Raw genomic sequence first — 18,971 nt, 5'->3', positions numbered from 1 at the left:
AACCACCTTGATTAGATTTAGGTGCGCGTTAAAAAGCCTCCAGGGGTTAAAATCTCAGGAGTAATGCACTCACGGCGTCTCTGCACAATCTTTTCCCGGTTTTCGTTCGTAAAAACCGAGCAGTTATCAAAGAAGCTGATTAGGCGATCTCACAGTAAAGAAAATTGTAAAGTTACATGTGGTAACTCGTATTCCGCAGGTCGAGTGACAGATTTTGCCTACTCTCTCCCACCTGGAAACCAGAACACGACGGGCTCTACTGTTACGGTTCGAGAGCTACTAGTCTTAAATGTTACAACGCGAACGTATTAGTCAGCTTTGGCTCTGTTCATCGATGTCTCCAACTGATACAGCACCACCAAACGATCTCGCTTTGAGGTCGCTTTGGGCTAAAACCGTTGTTGATGGACGCCTGCTGAGGTGCTACGCGGCCACTATTTTTTTATTCGTTTCCAACACCCTGAATGAGCGTCCTGGCACCCGCCGTTCCGCCGACTTGGCAAGCGTTGCACAAAAGTCGCCGCCCCGTGGAAGAACGGTCCTCCCGTTGGGAGCTCCCAAAATTCCGCGGCAGCGCTGCCGTGTGACGCCAACAAAAGAGCAGCAACATGGCCGCGGCCTGGCGTGCGAGGCACGTGAGTCAGCGTTTGTATGTGTGACGCTTGACTCATTACCGAGGCACGCGTCGCGTCATCTAGTCTGTGCGTCAGATATTTTGACGGCGCGGGAAAGAAAAAATAGTGGCTTTGATCGAGATGATGACTGTGCGACGTCAAGGAGTACCCGCAGCATGACCAGAGACTAAGAGAAGCTTGGTATGACGGATTATCGCGTTTGTACAGCCTATAGACAATCATATACGTGCGCAGAGCTCTGAATCACGCGAAGCGGGAGGCAAGTTTTACCGGAGCTCCCTCGTCCTTGCGTTAATTGGATCCATATACCAGCCTTGCCATGCATGTAAAAAAAAAAAACGAGTATCAAATGCTAACGTTCTCACATTGACCTGCCTTTTTGATGACATGTCTTCCGGAAATAATAGCGTGAAGTTCTGGTGTGCAAGATTTTGTAATTTCATAATTTAAATTTCTTTTTCTTCTGGGTGAAGGGGCCAGTCAAGCTGTGACACGCCACTTTTTTTCCCTTAGTACCAAACCGCGTATACTGTGCGGTTTCATGTACTCGTCAAGCGGTTGGATAAACTCAAACCGAATTCAAACTCAAACATTGGCTGTCGTCAGCAGCCACTCTCGCCAAGAAACCTTCATGCACATAGGCTGGTACTTCAAACCGCGCGACGAGACTGGTCAGTCTGGGTAAATGTATGGGGTAGATTCAACCCCCCTCTTCCAACTGCGCGCACCTCTATGGTCGAAGTTGTAATCAGCATGCATGAGACGTTGGGATCAAAAACGAATAGAAAATCTCTCCATACATCTCGAATATTAGTTTGACATTGAATGAATGCGTTTTTGCGGCCGGATAGCCAACGTTAGCCGACGTTAGCCGCTGTGCAGCCCGCAGTGAACAGAATCAGCCACCGGCTATAGCCACAATTATAGCCTGTGCTGTCAGCACGCGAGTGAGAGCTCTAGCTTGCTGATGCAGGCCTCTGCTCCGGAGAAGTTGTACACGATAAGAAATTATCGTCAGCATCGTGGGCACTACCAACGCCAATCTCGTAGAGGCCATCATACTTCGTTATACCAGGTGGCGAGTGCTAAAGATCTTGTCTTACTAATACATGAAAAGAGAAGCGTTGACAATATGGCGATAAGATAGCTGATCGAGCTAATACTGACTACGATGCATACCCTACTATCAAGCTTTCTTATCATTGGGACCTCATTATTACACCTAATTACAGACTGTCTCCATTTCCTGTGATGCATTCTGGTGACAGACGTATGACAGCGAGTCTTCGTTCCGACAGCAAGCCAAGTAAGTTACAATATAAAATATGAAACGAAGTCTATTGTCAGCGGTTCCACGGAAAACCACCTGGCGAGGCGGTGTCTTGTTATGAATTGGTTGGTTGGTTGGTTGTTCCTCAAAGTCCTGGCGCAACCCACCACGGGGGATTGGCCATAAAACGGACGGTACCTCATTTGCGAGATTGAATTGTTTTACCTGCCGGGTTATTTAAATAGGGATGTTTAAACAATGAACAGAATGATAAACGATGGATTATAAATAAAATAAATAGAGGTAATAGAAATAAATGAGCAAGCTAATATGGTTTGAAATAAAGTGAATTTATGCATCAGCTTAACATTCTATTTGTTTTGTTGCCTTTAGAAAATCGCATACGGCCTCGCAAACGTTCCTGTGGCTAAATCCCTTTTCAGTTGCTCCAAAGGAAAGGACCACTGGAAGGGATAAATTTACAGCCGACCTAAGAGAGGTTCTTATAACAGTCGCTTCCTCTGATTTGTATATAACCTGCATGTTAAGAGGTAATGATGAAGGGAGTCACTCTCGTTGCAGTGGGGGCATAAGGGAGACTGTGCCAGATCAGACCTGCGAAGATAAAAATTCAGGGGGGGGGGGGAACTCGGCATCATAGTCTCGTAATTGATATCTCCGACATTCTAGAGGAGCACCATCGATTTTTCCTGGGGTACTTAAGATTAGAAAAATCAGATGTTGCCAAGCGAAGTTTTTTAAAATTATCTGATGTAACAAAATTTTCAAAGCGTGCCACGGTGATGAATGCTAGCGTCGGTAATATAGAAATTATGGGATAATTATGCGAGGCCACTGCGAGTGCGTCTGCATATTCATCAAGGGTCTATTTGAGCTTCTTACCTTCCCTACATTCTACCTTTTTCCTTTGACGCTGAAGAACTGGATAACTGATGTATTGACCATTCGGGAACCTTGGTTATCAAGCGGTCAGCTTACGCGCCGCAAAATTGCTGTCACTGCCATCGTAACTCACCAGTACCACCGCCGATTCAATTTGACGGCAGTTTAGAGTATATACAAAACAGCAAACGTATGATTGTGGTTGTGATAACATCAGGGGGCAAAGTCTGAAAAGGCATCTGCCCTTCATATTGTATGTAGACTGCAGTTACTCTGAAGGCGTGCTGAATTCACAATTAGAAATCAACATATGCGGTCTCGGCAAGCATTCTCAAATCCTGAATGGTAAATTGCCAATATCCCTCAAGATGAGGGTGCATAACAGGTGCATCTTACCGGCACTTGCCTTTGGAGCAGAAACCTAGAGGATTACAAAGAGGGTTCAACTTAAGTTGAGGACGACCCAGCGAGCGATCCATGAAAAGTAAAATGATAAGTGTAACTTTAAGGAACAAGAAGAGAGCAGAGTGTATCAGGGAACAAATGGGTGTCAAGGGCATCATAGCCGAAATCAAGGGAAAAAAGGCCCCGTATCTGCATGTTACACTGCAAATGTTGTCGAAAGACGACAGTCTTGCGCCTGGAGATAGTGAACAAAACGTTTATTTGATGTTTTGCGCAAGAAAATTGGCGAGTGATATTCTGACGGTGCGGCATTAGAGTGCCTCGAGCATGCAGCGCAGGCGAATGAGCACATAGAGTCACGTCACGCGAGAGACATGAGCGCTATCTGGCAGTTATCTTAGAAAACGAAGCACGTGGCCTGCGCACAAGTCTCGGAGGTGATAAGGTGTAGAACGCAAGACGACGGGCAGGGGCCAACACCGTGTCGTTTTAGCAAAACGTTGGAATCACTTATGTATGCATTTTCTAGTAAAAAGACACACAGACAGATTATTGACGTGTTGTTGTGGTGCCTCAGGTATGCGCAATAATTGGTTTTTAATTGACAATCGCACAAGTATGAATGCTAAATCTTGAGCAATATTGGCGGGCGCTGCAGATGGGCTTGGCCGTTTGGAGTACCGTTTGGTGCCGTTTAGGATATCATTATGGGTAGACAAACACACAAATGTTCAGACAGACCAAAATTTTCGCATCGAAGGTCCCCTAAAAGACTATCACCATGCACGTAGCGCGAAGGCAAGATAACCGCTGGCCGGCCATTTAAGATCACACACTAGATTGCAAGAGAAGACAGTTGGTGAAACTTAGACAGAAAATTAGGAGGGCATATAAGATTAGGAAGTTTGTGGGGATAAAGTGGCAGCAGCAAGCACAAGACAGAATTGACTGGCGCAATATGGGAGAGGCCTTTGTCCTGCAGTGGGCGTAGTTGGGCTGATGGTGATGATCATATACAGTCAGTGACCCCTTGCTTCGACATGTCGCACGACTTCAGTATGTTATTGTTATCGTCCCATGATTCGTTAATTAGCTCGCAAAAAAGTACGACAACCTAGGCAAGGGCTTGCCTATAGGTGTTAATTACGTAGGGTGTGCCCTGACCTCACCCCTACCCCCGGCCAACGTTTCCAGGGCATGTTGATATACTGTTCATTGTCATCCACTTAAAAAGACTGACCTCGCTTGTTTGGCCTCGATGTGGTGGTCAAGTGGCTAAGATACTCGGCTGCTGACCCGCAGGTCATGGTATCGAATCCCGGCTGCGGCGGCTTTAAAGAACCCCAGGTGGTCAAAGTTTCCGGAGCCCTCCTATACGGCGTCTCTCGTAATCATATGGTGGTTTTGGGACGTTAGACCCCACTTATAAGTTGAAGCCTTGCTTGTTTGCCAGCACTAATAACTCGTATTCGAAGGTTCTGTATCAAAAGGCGCAAAAAAAAACGCAGATTACGTGTGATACTGGTGTTAAGAGCACCGACACCATGGGCGAAAAGCTAATCCGGAGATTACGCACTCATGAGTCGACAATTCTTACCGGCGCTCATACTCGGATAGAACAGAGCCCGAGTCTGTGGGAGCCCGGGTGAACAATGTTTTGCGGAGTAAGTCTGAGTGAATCGAGCTCAAAATGATTTTAGCGAGCGAGTCCGAGCGAGTTGCACAAGTTCTGCAGACCTACGGTCTTGAACTGCCGCACTTCTCAAGAGATGCATGAAGTTCTAGCGATTTTTCAATACCGGACCTATATTTAATGAAAGGGGGCTTTCCTATCACCTAGAAGTTAAAACCTCTCCCTCTGACAAATACGTACCTTCAAGTGGACTCTGTCGACACACGTACCTTTGCCGATCCACTTGAGAGTTATGGCTTATACGAAATAGCAAACATACGATTGCTATTGTGGTATCACCGTCCTCCCTTTTCAGAACCACTTAGTGTTCAGCAAACGGCAACTGCAAAAAATGTTTTTTTGAAAACCCGCAATGTGGGCCCTGAGCAGGTTGAGCGAAATGAACTTGGCCCTTCTTCGTTCTTCGAAGCGCCGTATTCTGTATACATATGGGAAGTTGCATGCAATCAGCGCGGAGAGAAAGCTGTTGTCATCGAATTCAGTGCTAAATAGCAATGAACTCAATAGCAATGAAATAGCAATGAAATAGCAATGAATACCTACTGTAGGCAAACCGTAATCATTTTGCACACAAGTACAGTGGTGCTCTGCACTCAAGTACAGTGGTGCTACAGAAAAACAAAAAAAAGTACCGCAAGTCGTGTATTCAAAAGCATGGATCACGTGCTTGTCGGTATACCAATATACGCAGATAAGAAACAAAATAAATAGCATTCGGACCTCAGTACAGAGGTACTCGAGAACCCTCCTTAGTACCATATGCGATGAAGTTGTTCGTTTCGAACTTTTTGCCCGAAACGAACCTCCGAGCCGGCTCTCTACGCTTCTACGTAGACCATCAGTGCGGACTGTCCGAGCCGTGGTGCTCAACACTGTGGTCACTGCTGCTCGTATGTCGCTGCTTTTTCGGCGAGCGTCGCGAGCGGTGCCTCGGATGAACGTTGCCCTTCCCGGATGTGCCTCGCGATTCCTTCGGACTCGAAGCTCCCGCGTGATCCGCGTTCTCCCAGCGCGTCTCGTCCCTTGCCTCGACTCCAGCAGTGGCAGCGGCGGTGCTGCGCTCGAGCTCCTTCGACGAAACGGAATGCTGAGTCCCGCTCGACGTCGTCTTGGCTGACGTCTGTGAAACTGACTTCAGTGCGACGATGGCCGGAGGAGGAGCTGAGGGCTGTCCCGCGGACGCTTCCTTCTGCGGTGCGGAGGGGCCGGAGACGGCTTGAACAGCGTGGATTGTGGCTGTTTGTGACGTCACCACACCAAGCGCCGATCCCAGCGAGATGGACGCGGAAGAACCGCGGTCCAGCGGGCAGCTTTCACCCGAGACTACCGAAATATCGGTGGCCCTGAGAGCAGCCATGTCGTCGACGTCCTGGTTGGAGTCGAGACTCTTGCGAGTTAGGCGCCGTCGATGCGAGCGCCGCTTGAGGCCAACGGCGAGATTGTGAAGCAGCCGGGCGGGCTTGTCAGTGGGTGGCTTGTTAACATCGAGAGTGTCTGGCTGGTTGGCAGTGGTTGCGATCCCATAATCCAGCTGGTGTACCTGCATGAAGGACCGGATATTGATCAACACGAAGTGAGAGGGAAAGTATAGGGCAGTGTAAGGCCCCCTTTTCTTGTCGCACAACCCAACGTCATACGGAGTGGCCCAGTAATAATCAGAGAAACCCGATATTTATGCATCATGTTAATCATAATTCAAGTGTAGCCCTGATGTTCCAAAGTGTTTACTAGAAACCGTGAGTGTTTTACTGAATGGGTTGATCAATGAATGCTATGCATGAGCCTTCCCTTTATAGCGGGGTGGTGACTTATTGCCAGTATTGCGAAAAAAAAAACGTTTTTACGTTTTAAGTTGGTCAAGGCCTCCTGTACGTGCCTGAAAAAAATCTACTTTCACACAGGAAAAAAAAGCCAGGCCTGCGCGGAAGGTGCAGCACAGTCACAGCGAAAGCTGTAAGAGCGATCTTTCAGCGTCTTTTCTAAGCACTCATTGGGTGACTGCTGGAAGCACACTTGCTGGGTACCCACTGCGGCATTATTAATATTTTCTGGGTAGTAGAACGGCGTTCGCTGTGCTGTCCTTCGTCATTCTTCTCAGAAGCGTATTATCCGCTAAACACCTGCAAGGAATTTTGTGCCGATTGCAGTGGCTGTCGACGATGAGGAATCATGCCTGAATTGGGTATGCGCCACAGTTAATATAGGTGATCATAATCAAGCACTTGTAGTGGCTTGGATCATTGGACGACCCACTCGGTATGCTGATAGCATTGTGTGACGCCGGGTTCTTTTGCTGTTCTAAAACGCTTCATTACTCATACTAGTGCGATTCCCTTCCCGACATTAAGCGTGCCTAAGGCAAGTTTGCGAACAGGTCCCAAGCAACGGCATGGCCCAGTGGTACAATACTGGGCTGGCATCCAGTGGACCCGCGTTCGAGCCCCGCTGTGTCCTAGGTACTGTAATGATGAATGTAGTGGGTCATGCAAATCTCGGCAAATGCATTGTCAGTGCTAAGCACGAGACGCTCGGCCCGGACTGTCGCTGATTTCCCTAGCTAGGCCTACGCTCTTACCTGGTCTCGAATAACAGTTTTGACTGTCTCAGTTCTTTATTATAATTGGTGGAGTTTGCGGGGTCTCCTTGCAATCCTGGAGTTGCGAAGCCGGACTCTACCTGCTGTCATGACCACTGCATCTGCCACAAGCCCTCCTCCTATGGCTTCCCAGGCCATCGTGTGCTCCGGCGCTGTCCGTCAGCGGGATCCTCCCATATTCAGCGGCACTGAACATCACGACGTCGACGACTGGCTGGATACTTACGAACTCGTGAGTGTCTTGAACAAATGGGACGAAGCCACGAGACTGGCCACTGTCGGCAATTACCTCAGTGGCATTGCCCACTTCTGGCTTCGGAACCATGAGACCGACGTTCCCACGTGGACAGCATTCAAGGCAAAGTTCAGCGAAGTCTTCGGTCGTCCTTCTGTCCGCAAAATTTGTGCGGAGCAGCGCCTTCAGTCGAGATCTCAACTCCCTGGTGAGAACTTTACAAGTTACATAGAAGACGTCATTGACTTGTGCAAACGTGTCGATGTGAACATGACAGAGGTGGACCGCATCAAGCATATTTTTAAGGGTATTGACGAGGACGCCTTCTAGATGCTAATTTTAAAAAGCCCTGCTACTGTCGCCCAAGTTACCGAGCTCTGCCAAAGCTATGATGAGCTCCGCCGGCGACGTCTCGTCACCCGCCGTGCTGTCCCACAGCAGGAATCGATGTCCGGCTGAACTCCCTCGCAAGACCCCGTCCTCCTTTCGCAGATCAAAGATTTCGTGCGCGAAGAAGTTGCCCGCCAACTCTCGCTCATCTCTGGCCCACCGGAGCGCAGTGCGCCGCTTAGCCCTACTCTGGGGACTATTACACGAGATCAAGTATCTGAGGTCCTTCCTCCGCAGCTGGTGCCACCAGTAAATGCACCATTGACGTACACAAAAGCAGCAGCACGACCATGACCACAGACGTTCCAAGCGCCGCCTCCACTGCCTGCTCCTGTTTATGCCGCCCAGCCGCCACGACCTTCAGTTCGCCGAGTCCCTAATCCATGGCGCACTGCCGAAAACCGACCGATCTGCTTTTCGTGTGGTCTACCTGGGCACGTCGCACGCTCTGTGCCGCCACCGCCTACTCCACTCAAGTGAAAACCGACGTTCAAATGAGAACGATTACACGTACACTCAATACACTCCAGACCCCGAATCGTGCGCTCCTCGACCAAGCCACCGACCAGCTCCTGATCGCCGATCGCCTTCTCCACGTCGACGCTCGCCCTCCCCGATGCGCCGACGCCCCCCTACAATCGACGTGGAAAACTAAATGACGCAGTTCCTGAGGCAAGAACTGCGTCCTCGTCGCAGAGCACAAGCCCTCTTTGTTCGCCGCCGAATGTAATTAATGCCGTTCTTGAAGGTGTACCCGTACTTGCCCTTATTGATACTGGTGCCGCAATTTCTGTCATCGCCGAAAAAGTTTGCCGTTCAATTCGTAAAGTTACAACTCCTTACTTGGGTTCGTGTCTTCGTACTGCCACTGCACAGCCTGTGCAGCCTGTGGGCGCGTGTACCCCTAGACTTGTAATTCAAGGAGTGCCCTACACAGACCAGTTCGTAGCACTCCCGCACTGTACTCACGACATCATTTTAGGCTGGGATTTTCTCTCCGATCTCCAAGCCGTGATTTATTGTGCTTGTGCCGAAGTCGTTTTTTGTCCTCTTGGTGATGCCCTGCCTGCGGACGATCACCCTTCCTATGCGAAGTTGGTCATTAGTTACGACACGCAGATCCCTCCGCGTGCTACTGTCTTCACACCTGTGTCTTGTTCCGCCGTCGTCGACGCTACCACATTCTTCACGCCTTCCGCTGCTTTCGTTCATCGCCACTTATCACCGCTCCCAACCACTCTCCTTACTCTTCAAGGTGATGCGACCAACGTGCCTGTGGAGAATCCGTTCCCATTCACGATAACTCTGCTTCGAGGCGAATGTATCGGTTCGATAGAATCATTCGGAAACATCGATACACTCGAGGTTCCTGATGAATCATCGGAAGTCAGCGCCCTCTCCTGTAGTTCCGTGAATGACCCTTCCATTACCGACATTTTCAACCGTGTGATCGATGAAGGCCTGAGCCCACAGCAGAGGTGTGAGCTTTTGAGCCTCCTTGACAAGTTTCGGCCATGTTTTGACAGTCAAAGCGCTACTTTATGTCGAACATCTACTGTATGCCACCAGATCGACACAGGTAATCACCCACCACTACGGCAGTGACCATACCGTGTTTCGCCGACTGAATGCCGTGTCATCGATGAACAAGTAGGTGACATGCTAAAGCGAGGCGTCGTTCAACTATCAAACAGTCCTTGGGCGTCGCCGGTTGTTTCAGTTAAAAAGAAGGATGGAAACATACGCTTTTGCGTAGATTATCGTCGCCTAAACAAAATAACAGGAAAGGATGTTTATCCTTTGCCTCGACTTGATGACGCCCTCGACTCTTTACAAGGCGCAGAGTTCTTTTCCTCCCTTGATCTACGCTCTGGGTGATGGCAAGTGCCCATGAATCCGGGCAGATGATAGGCCAAAAACTGCCTTTGTTACACCAGACGGCTTATTCGAATTTAGCGTGATGCCATTCGGCCTATGCAATGCGCCGGCAACGTTTGAGCGCATGATGGACACTACCCTACGAGGCCTCAAATGAAACACGTGTTTGTGCTTTTTAGACGATATAGTAGTATTCTCGCCCGATTTTCCCACGCACCTTCGTCGCTTGGAACAGGTTCTACGCTGACTCTCTGCAGCAGGCCTCCAACTCAACTTGAAGAAGTGTCACTTTGCAGCACGCAAGCTGACCATTCTCGGACACGTCGTGTCGAAGAATGGCGTTCTACCTGACCCCGCTAAGCTACGTGCTGTTCGCGAGTTCCCGAGGCCCGCGTCTCTCAAGCAGCTGCGTAGTTTCATTGCGCTTTGCTCATACTTCCACCGCTTCGTCCGGGATTTCGCCTCGATCATGGCGCCTCTGACAGACCTACTTCAGGGAGACCGCAATCTATCTGCGTGGTCTCCAGCCTGCGACAGTGCCTTTGCGAGGCTCCGTGAACTGCTTACAACACCACCCATACTGCGTCATTTTGATTCAAGCGCTGCTACAGAAATCCACAGAGATGCTAGTGGTGTCGGTCTTGGCGCTGTACTCACCCAACGAAAGCCTGGTTACCAAGAATATGTTGTTGCGTACGCGAGCCGCACTCTTGCAAGAACAGAAGCAAATTATTCGGTAACTGAGAAAGAACGCCTAGCGATTATCTCGGCCATTACAAAATTTCGGCCTTATCTGTACGGCGGCCCTTTCGATGTTGGTACCGAGCACCACGCGCTCTGCTGGTTATCCTCCCTCAAAGATCCCTCAGGACGCTTGGCACGATGGGCTTTATGGCTCCAAGAGTACGACATCCGTGTCATTTATCGCTCATGCCAGAAGCCCGCCGATGCCGACGCTCTTTCTCGTGTGCCTTTTTCTACTGATATTGCGAGTGTCTCTATCCAAGACAGTTTCCTTCCACTATCAGGACCCATCAACATGGCTGCAGAGCAGCGCAAAGATTTATGGATTGAGTCTCTGATGGATTACCTATCTGAAACACTCACCCACCCGCCATCTCGAGCGCTACTCGACAAGGCTCTCACTTCGCCTTCCGTGATGGAATACTTTATCGCCGCAACTACCACCCTGCGGCCGCAAATGGCTACTCGTCATACCCAGGCATCTCCGTGCCAGCATATGTGCTGCTTTCTATGCCGATCCGCAGTGTGCGCACGCCGGTTTGTTTAAAAACCTACGCCAGGCTACGTTTTCGGTTTTATTGGCGCGGCATGTACACATTAGTTCAAAAGTACATTCGATCTTGCACAGAGTGCCAACGCCGCAAGCACGATCCTAGCCGTCCTACTGCACCAATGCAGCCGTTACCGTGCCCACTGTGACCATTCGACCTGGTTGGAATAGACCTTTATGGTCCTCTACCATATACATCAACTGGGAATCGCTGGAATATTGTAGCGATCGACCATCTCACGAGATATGCAGAAACGGCCGCTCTACCAGCCACGACGACACGTGACGCTGCGTCTTTTCTGCTGCAACGTTTTGTTCTGCGTCACGGCGCTCCACGTGAACTTTTGAGCGACCGAGGCTGCGTCTTTCTCGTGGTTGTTATTCAAGAAATTCTTGCAGAATGCCATGTGATTAACCGCTGTACTACCGCATATCGCCCACAAACAAATGGCTTGACCGAGCGTTTCAACCGTACTTTTGGTGACATGCTTTCTATGTATGTCGCCTCCGACCACACCAACTGGGATCTTATCCTTCCTTACGTAACGTACGCTCACAACACGGCACCTCAAGCGACGACAGGCTTTTCTCCCTTCTTTTTACTTTATGGTCGAGAACCATCATCTCCAATCGACACCATTCTCCCTTACCGGCCCGACTCATCCGAAGGCACACCAGTTTCCGAAGCCGCGCGGTATGCGGAAGAATGTCGGCAATTAGCTCGCACCCTTGCAACACAAGAACAAGGGCTACGGAAATTTCGTCACGACGATGGACGGTCCAAATACCAGTTTTCGCCCAACTCTCTTGTTTGGCTGTGGGTGCCCCCCAGTGCTGCTCCTGCTACTTCTACAAAGTTTGTCAGCAGGTACCATGGACCTTATCGCGTCATAGAACAAACTTCCGCTGTTAACTACCTCATCGAACCCCTAATGGCCACTGTGGACCTGCGTCGCCGAGGCCGCGAAATCGTACATGTGGATCGCCTCAAACCATATCACGAACCACTTGTCCTCACGACACCTCAGAACACTTACTTGGCACTATCTTCAGCGAGGGGAAAATATGTAATGATGAATGTAGTGGGTCATGCAAATCTCAGCAAACACATTGTCAGTGCTAAGCACGAGACGCTCGGCCCGGACTGTCACTGATTTCACTATATCTAGGCCTACGCTTTTACCTGGTCTCGAATAACAGTTTTGACTGTCTCAGTTCTTTATTATAGTACTAAGTTATTAATACCCACTACGGCATTATTAATATTTTCTGGGTAGTATGCCGGCATTTGCTGTGCTATCCTTCGTCATTCTTCTCAGAAGCGTGGTATCCGCTAAACACCTGCAAGGAATTCAATGCCAATTAAAGTGGCTGTGGACGATGAGAAATTATGCCAGGATTCGGTATGCGCCCCAGTTAATACAGGTGATCAAAATCAAGCGCTTGTAGTGGGTTGGAGCATTGGACGACCCACTGGGTATACGATAATAGCATTGCGTGACACCGGGTTCTTCATTTGCTGTTCTAAAACGCTTTATTACTCATACTGACGCGATTCCTTTCCCGACATTAAGCGTGCCTAAGGCAAGTTTCCGAACAGGTCCCAAGCAACAGCGTGGCCCAGTGGTAGAATACTGGGCTGGCAACCAGTAGACCCGCGTTCGAGCCCCACTGTGTCCTAGGTACTAAGTTAATTTTCCTATTTTGTGCGACAGTGCTTACGGACGCCGGCGGCAGCGGCGGACAACTACGGCGCTTCGCGTGACCCAAGTTGTGATCTCATAACAGCTTTCGCTGTAAATGACCACGAATTCACACCCCAACTGCCCGTTCCTCCTGGCAGAATAAACTTGTTTTGATCAGGACGTCTTGATGAACTTGTTGACTCATTCTATGCAGAAAAAAATTGTGCTAATATGGAAAGGGACACCACAAAGAAGGAGCACTAAACAGACCAAATGCAAACTACATTATTATTGACTGTAGAGCATTGGTTAAATAGGGAAACCGAACACTGCTGTGCAGACGTGCCGAGGGACGCACCTTATTCATCAAAAAGGACACTTCTGCACCGTATAGAACGATACCGAGGTTTTACACAGCTATCACTTCTCACGTTGATGAATGTTTCCAAAACCTCACGAGCACACGTGTTTCTGCTATGTTCCAGTACCTCACTCTGTTGAAATTGTTCGCGGTCGTTTACGCGCACGTTGTTTACGTGCGTGGTCATTTACGCAGTGACTTGTTTGGCATACATAAGATTTGTCGCAGGGAAGTGGAATATCGTACACCACTTCCACATCGCATTGCACCACCAGGCTATAGATTGATTTTCAAAACTCAACTGGCCAGAGTGTTAATTTTAGGTTGCTTTGAGAGTTTTGTCTTATCTTAAGCCTAAAGAAAAAATAAGCCCAAAAAAAGATAACGTTAAGCCTAAAGATAATTACGATCTATTACGTTCTCTTGATTTGTGCAACGTTTTGACCACGACCTGATTGACGCGTTTAAAAGCGATGAACTGTTATAGAGATATTCAGGTGCTTGAACCGTATGCTGGTAGTTTCGGAAACCAAACGGGCACAAGCAATAAGGGACAACGTTTTAATGAAACATAGCAGGTATGGAGAAGTCAATGTTTTACTTACGAGCTACCTCAGGAAGAAATGCTTCAGTTTTTAGGTGTTAGCTCGTTTTGAAGCATCAGCTAGCATGCTTGTTATGCGCACCGTCCACGCGCTAGAAAGAAACCCTTACCATACCCATAGTCACATTTTAAGGTAGTTAAGAGGACGATCGCGTCACTTTGAGGTCGTTTTCGCATGAGAGGCTGGCCAGGTGCCGTGCTATGATTAGACGACTAAAGGCAGCAGGGTTACCGCAGTATGTGCTGGCAACGGTGGCTGAAACCTTCCTGAATAAGCTTAAAGGGCGCTTGTGGAAGCCGTGGCTGAAAGACTCGTGCATTGGGGGTGAGAAGCTTATAGTTGCCACAGAACACCTATACACTACCATGGTGTTACCCTATATACAGCGGGTGATACATAGACCGAAGAAGGTTGCCAACCGCTGCGGAGTTTCGAGCGGCGAAGAGCACGCTAGCATGTGTAGCAAGAAGCATGCCAACCTGATGGTGCAATGTGATGTGGGAGTGGCTTAGGAGATTCCGCTTTCCTGCAGCAAATGGTATGTAGAACAAATAAGCTGCTGCATAAGTGACAGTGCGCGTGAACACCAGATGATAAAAAACAATAAATAATTTTCCTGCTGACGGCACAGCGTGGAGATGTGAAGCATGATTTCAACAGATTAAGATACTGGGGCATAGAAAAAAAACTTGTGTGCTCGTAAGGTTTTGGAAGCATTTTTCATCAACATGAAACATGATGGAGTGAGGCCTTGGTATCACTCTACGGTGCAGATGTGTCCTTTTTGATGAATAAGGTGCGTTAGCAAGCGAGGTTCCTCAGCACTTTCTGCGCAGCTATTTAGAGTTTCCATATTTAGTTAATGCTCTACAGTTAAAGCAGTTAAAAAAGAAAGTGTTCCCACTATTCTTGTCCTTTCACCCTACTTTTACGCCAACAATCTTCCGTCAGTTCCTTCCTTACTTATGAAATCACGAAACAATCCGCCTACTGGCGAATGCGAGAAAGACGGCCTAAAGTTGACCAAGACGTCTGCACGCGTAAACACGTAAGTTTTTAATGATAATAGCAAAAGGAATGGGTAGAACCAAAAGATGCATTACGTTTACGTCGTGCTTATTCGTACGCATTGGGACCATGGCTTAAGCTGTGCTACGCACTGCCAAGGCATAACTTAACGAGTGCCCTTGCTACAGCTTCCGACCATCGCTGAAAATGAATAATCACTAGAAGTGACTATATCAAGTGGCGAACGCAGCCCCTACTCTTCAGCGGTATACAAAAAGGCCTTCGCATTGGCGTGAGTATGTAGGCCTCCTAAACATGACCCATTTCGATTGGAAGAACATTGGTGTTCGCCTTCGCAATAAAACGTAAAAAAATACTGTGCCTGCTCATGTAACTTACATGAGAGCTTGGGACATCTTTCGATTCTTCCTCTCGAGGTGCTGGCACGGCGGATGTCGGAGCTTTCGTTCCTAAATGTCCCGGTACCTCTTCCGTGCCTTGAATGGGCGATTTCAGGGCTCCAGACGCCGGTGGAGCAGCAAGGTGCATCTCACCGGGAACCACTGGTTGCACGGGCGTGGCTTGTTTGAACTTCCCAGTTTCTGCCCCAGTACCCGAAGGCCCTTTTGTGGAAGAGACGTCACTGGCAAGCGGCGCCGGCTGAGCAGACTCGTTTAGTCCAGAGGGACGTCTGTCCAACTCATGGTCGCTGGTGGACTTAAGCCGCGGTGACTCACGCTCTTCTCCAGACTGCTGTTGCTCGTGACTCAGCTTAGACATTCTCCGACGTTTACCCTGCGATGATTTACCGAGCGTGGCTGCGGCTGGAAGGACTGCCTCAAAAACGGGCGCCTTGGAGGAGGTGGCGGAGGGTGACTCCTTCTTCGTAGCACGCCGCGCAGTGGCCACGCTTTGGGTATCGGAACCGAAGCTCGTCTTACGAGAGGACATCGACGACCTTTGAGACGACGATCGCTTGCGCGAAGCCCTGCTCGCTATATTCGGATGTCCCGATGCTGCCTGACGTGCCTTACCCTGGTGAGCAGCTTCTCTGTTGGCGGCGGCAACCCACTTCTCGACTCGAGGCGCACCGGAGGCTTCGACGTGGACGGGCGACGTCGTAGCAGCGGCTGCCGCAACGGCAGTCGGTGCCGTCGCGGGAGGTTTTGTGGTGACGGGTGCGTTTCTCGTTAGCCGAGAGGGCACACCAAGGTGCGCCGGTTTGTGTCCCCGCGCCAGGTACTGGTACCACAACAACGGAGGCAGGTTGTGGTGATGCTCCTCAACTGGCCGGACCACCGGACGCTGTGCCACAGCCTTCTTATTCTGGGCCTCCGCGGAACTAGCCGGGGCGGGCAAGGCTGCCGAGTCGGCGACCATGTCCAGGTCTTCAAAGCTGTCGCCGAACTTGTAATCGCCTTTATCGGGCACTACTTTGTCTGAGGGGGCTAGGACGCGATGCCGGTTAGCCTCCTGCAACAAGGGCCTTGGCTTTGATATGATCATAGCTGCAGGCCCCGCCTTCGTCGGTTTCGGCGGAACCTGTTGATCTCTTCGCGCCAATCGCCGCACTGAGCTCAAGTTTCGGGACACGTGCAACGTTCCCGTCTCCTGGACGGGCTTACGCGCACTTCGCTTCTTCTTGGACTTCTTGTTGCCACCAGACTCGTCACCCAAAGAGAAGTTGCGCCAGTCGCTTGGCGATTCTGCGCCACGCTTCGTGCGCTCCGAGGCAACGTATAGGTCGCTCGCCATGTGTTCAGAGTCCGAAGGCACGGTTGGAGTGGCGTCCTTCGGTTTCTGCGAAGCCTCTTGACCGGTAGTGGGTGGCGCTTCCGCCGGCGACGTTGTTGCGGAGGCTCCCTCGTGAGTCTTCCGCGAGCTGACGATTTCGAGAGCGATATGCTGCCGGTAGGCCATCACATCTTCCCAGCTTGTCGGCACCCGTACGGGCAGTGGAGCGACGCTCTGCCTGGGTTTCTTCGATGCGGGAATGAATGGGAAAACAACGTTTATAAATTTACCGAAGCGTGAAGTGGTACAGCCGCTCATGTGTGGTTAGGGGAGGCAGCATTGACTGACATTTTCGCTCTAAAAGCGTTCATAATTGCTCTTCTGGACAGATAATGTGAAGCGAGAATGACGGAAGTAGCAGAAGCAGTATAGGTGGGATGTCACCGCAAACAGCCACCAACTAACCAAATTCATGGTTATTCTGATTTTTTGTGAGCACTAGATGCTTGCCATTGGTTGGTCGTCGTTGCTTTTGTAAATAAAAATGGCTAAGGTTTATTTTTATGACCAATGATGATGCAGTTGTACCTTCTTGTGCATATGAAACACACCATTTCTAGAATTGGGTGACTCGAGTAATTTTGAGCAGCTATATATTGTTTTTTAAAAGGTGCATAGCGTCCTTATCGCGACACGCCCATTGAAACGTTTGCATCGTGGCGATGAGAAATCAGAAAGGGAGAAAACTATTTTTCCCGTTTCATATAGGTTTTCCTTCGGCTTGCCAGCCATTATTTGCCATTGCCAACGTTTTAATAAAATTTCCAATGAAGCGCCCCGCACATCACTCCAGCTATCCCACATTTCTTTCATGATAGTCCCACAGGAAATGTACATATTTAAAGCAGCTTTCACGTTCGTCATGTGTTCGGAAGATAATTCAATTGAACGTATAAAAGTATTGCACGTAGCTATCCTTCAGCAAAAAACACTTGCGAATGGTCAGCCGAATTCACAATGTATCCATTTCCTAAGTACGTTTTTTTCAAATACACAGACTGCTTCGCTAAGGATATGTGCAGCATAGTGGTTGGCTGGAGTAACGTCTTAGGAAAGTTTTTTATCGTAAAAAAAAGGTTTCGTGAATGCAGACAGAAAATATTTGTGTCACCTAAAAGCGTCATTGACTAACCAATCTAGACACAGTGAGCGTTGCCGTTTGCCTATATAAGCTCGGCGTATTTGACATGTCCTGAAGGGAGGCTTGTGTTTACCTTGACCCCCTTTGCCCGCTGCGGTGGTTTTGTGGCTAAGGTACTCGGCTGCTGACCCACAGGTGGCGGGATGTAATCGCGGCTGCGGCGGCCGCATTTTCGATGGAGGCGAAAATGCCGTAGGCCCGTGTGCTCAGATTTGGGTGCAGATTAAAAAACCCCAGGTGGTCGAATTTTCCGGAGCCCTCCACTGAGGCGTCCCTCATTATCATATGGTGATTTCGGGACGTCAAACCCTACATATCAATCAATACTTTGACCCCTTTCGTGTGTCTACTGTATGCTAAACATGCACAGCAGTTTCTTCGAAGTCATTGATTTCGTTTTCACGAGAAGAAGTGGTGTGGTAGATGTACTTGAATATCGTCGCATATCAATGGATGTATCGATTGAAGTAAATAAGAGCTAGTAGGTATTAGTGTTGGTCTATCGCTAGTTCTTTTGCACATGCCTAATGATTTCGCGCTAATTAGAGCAGTGCTACTCCAACTAGTTCAACAGACTGCCCTATGGGGCTTACCAGCTTTGTGCATTCTAGCAGTGTGAGTGCGAATACCGTGATGGAGCTGAGCTCGAGCGCCCCGAACCAGATAATGATAAAGAGGAGCCATGGAGGATAGCCATGCCACGAAGTGCCTGCGACCTTGCCGAACACGACAACCTGAGAATTGTTGAGGAAGAAAAAAAGAAAAGAAGAAAGTATTTTTATAACTTCGACTTGCCAAGGCTGGCTGTGTTACGTCATGCTGTTTTCTTGCCTATTTTTTTTCCTTCGTAACCTCATACCCGTCAGCTTCACGAATGCGTGCCCGTGTTTGTGCGTTCTACAATAGAGTACGACGAGAAAAAGAAATTAAGGAATTACGCAAGCTAAAAAGACGATGCGACTTACTTGGATTTAATCTATGATTATGTTTCTGCATAAACGAATAACACAAGTTTTCTACAAATTTTATTGAATAACACAATTTTTCTACAAATTTTACTGAGTATGAAGTTTTAGGT

General features: G+C 49.0%; 2 protein-coding genes across 2 annotated transcripts in view; one reads left to right on the top strand and one right to left on the bottom strand.

Annotated features, from left to right (window-relative positions):
• Nprl3 (GATOR complex protein Nprl3) overlaps nt 1–18,971 on the top strand; it is a 106,121-nt gene that overhangs the window by 54,312 nt on the left and 32,838 nt on the right. The gene's annotated exons all lie outside the window — the stretch shown is intronic.
• Nucleotides 5,536–17,008, bottom strand: LOC142767533 (uncharacterized). Its single transcript, XM_075869402.1, has 2 exons — nt 15,358–17,008; nt 5,536–6,446 (listed from the first exon to the last, which is right to left on the bottom strand). Exons 1-2 carry the CDS (start codon nt 16,876–16,878, stop codon nt 5,745–5,747), a joined length of 2,223 nt encoding a protein of 740 aa, XP_075725517.1. The 5' UTR covers nt 16,879–17,008; the 3' UTR covers nt 5,536–5,744.

This window comes from Rhipicephalus microplus, chromosome 7, assembly GCF_043290135.1.
Source record: "Rhipicephalus microplus isolate Deutch F79 chromosome 7, USDA_Rmic, whole genome shotgun sequence".
Taxonomy (NCBI): Eukaryota; Metazoa; Arthropoda; class Arachnida; order Ixodida; family Ixodidae; genus Rhipicephalus; species Rhipicephalus microplus.
Note: the sequence above shows the minus strand (reverse complement) of the source record. Positions and strands in the feature narration are given on the sequence as shown.

Bases quoted from the DNA above. Each gene is read 5' to 3' on its own strand.
- LOC142767533 (XM_075869402.1), bottom strand. From the start codon at position 16,878: ATGGCCTACCGGCAGCATATCGCTCTCGAAATCGTCAGCTCGCGGAAG. The intron at 6,447-15,357 runs GTAAGTTACATG...TCCTTCATGCAG, and splicing joins AAGATGTCCCAAGCTCTCAT to GTACACCAGCTGGATTATGG.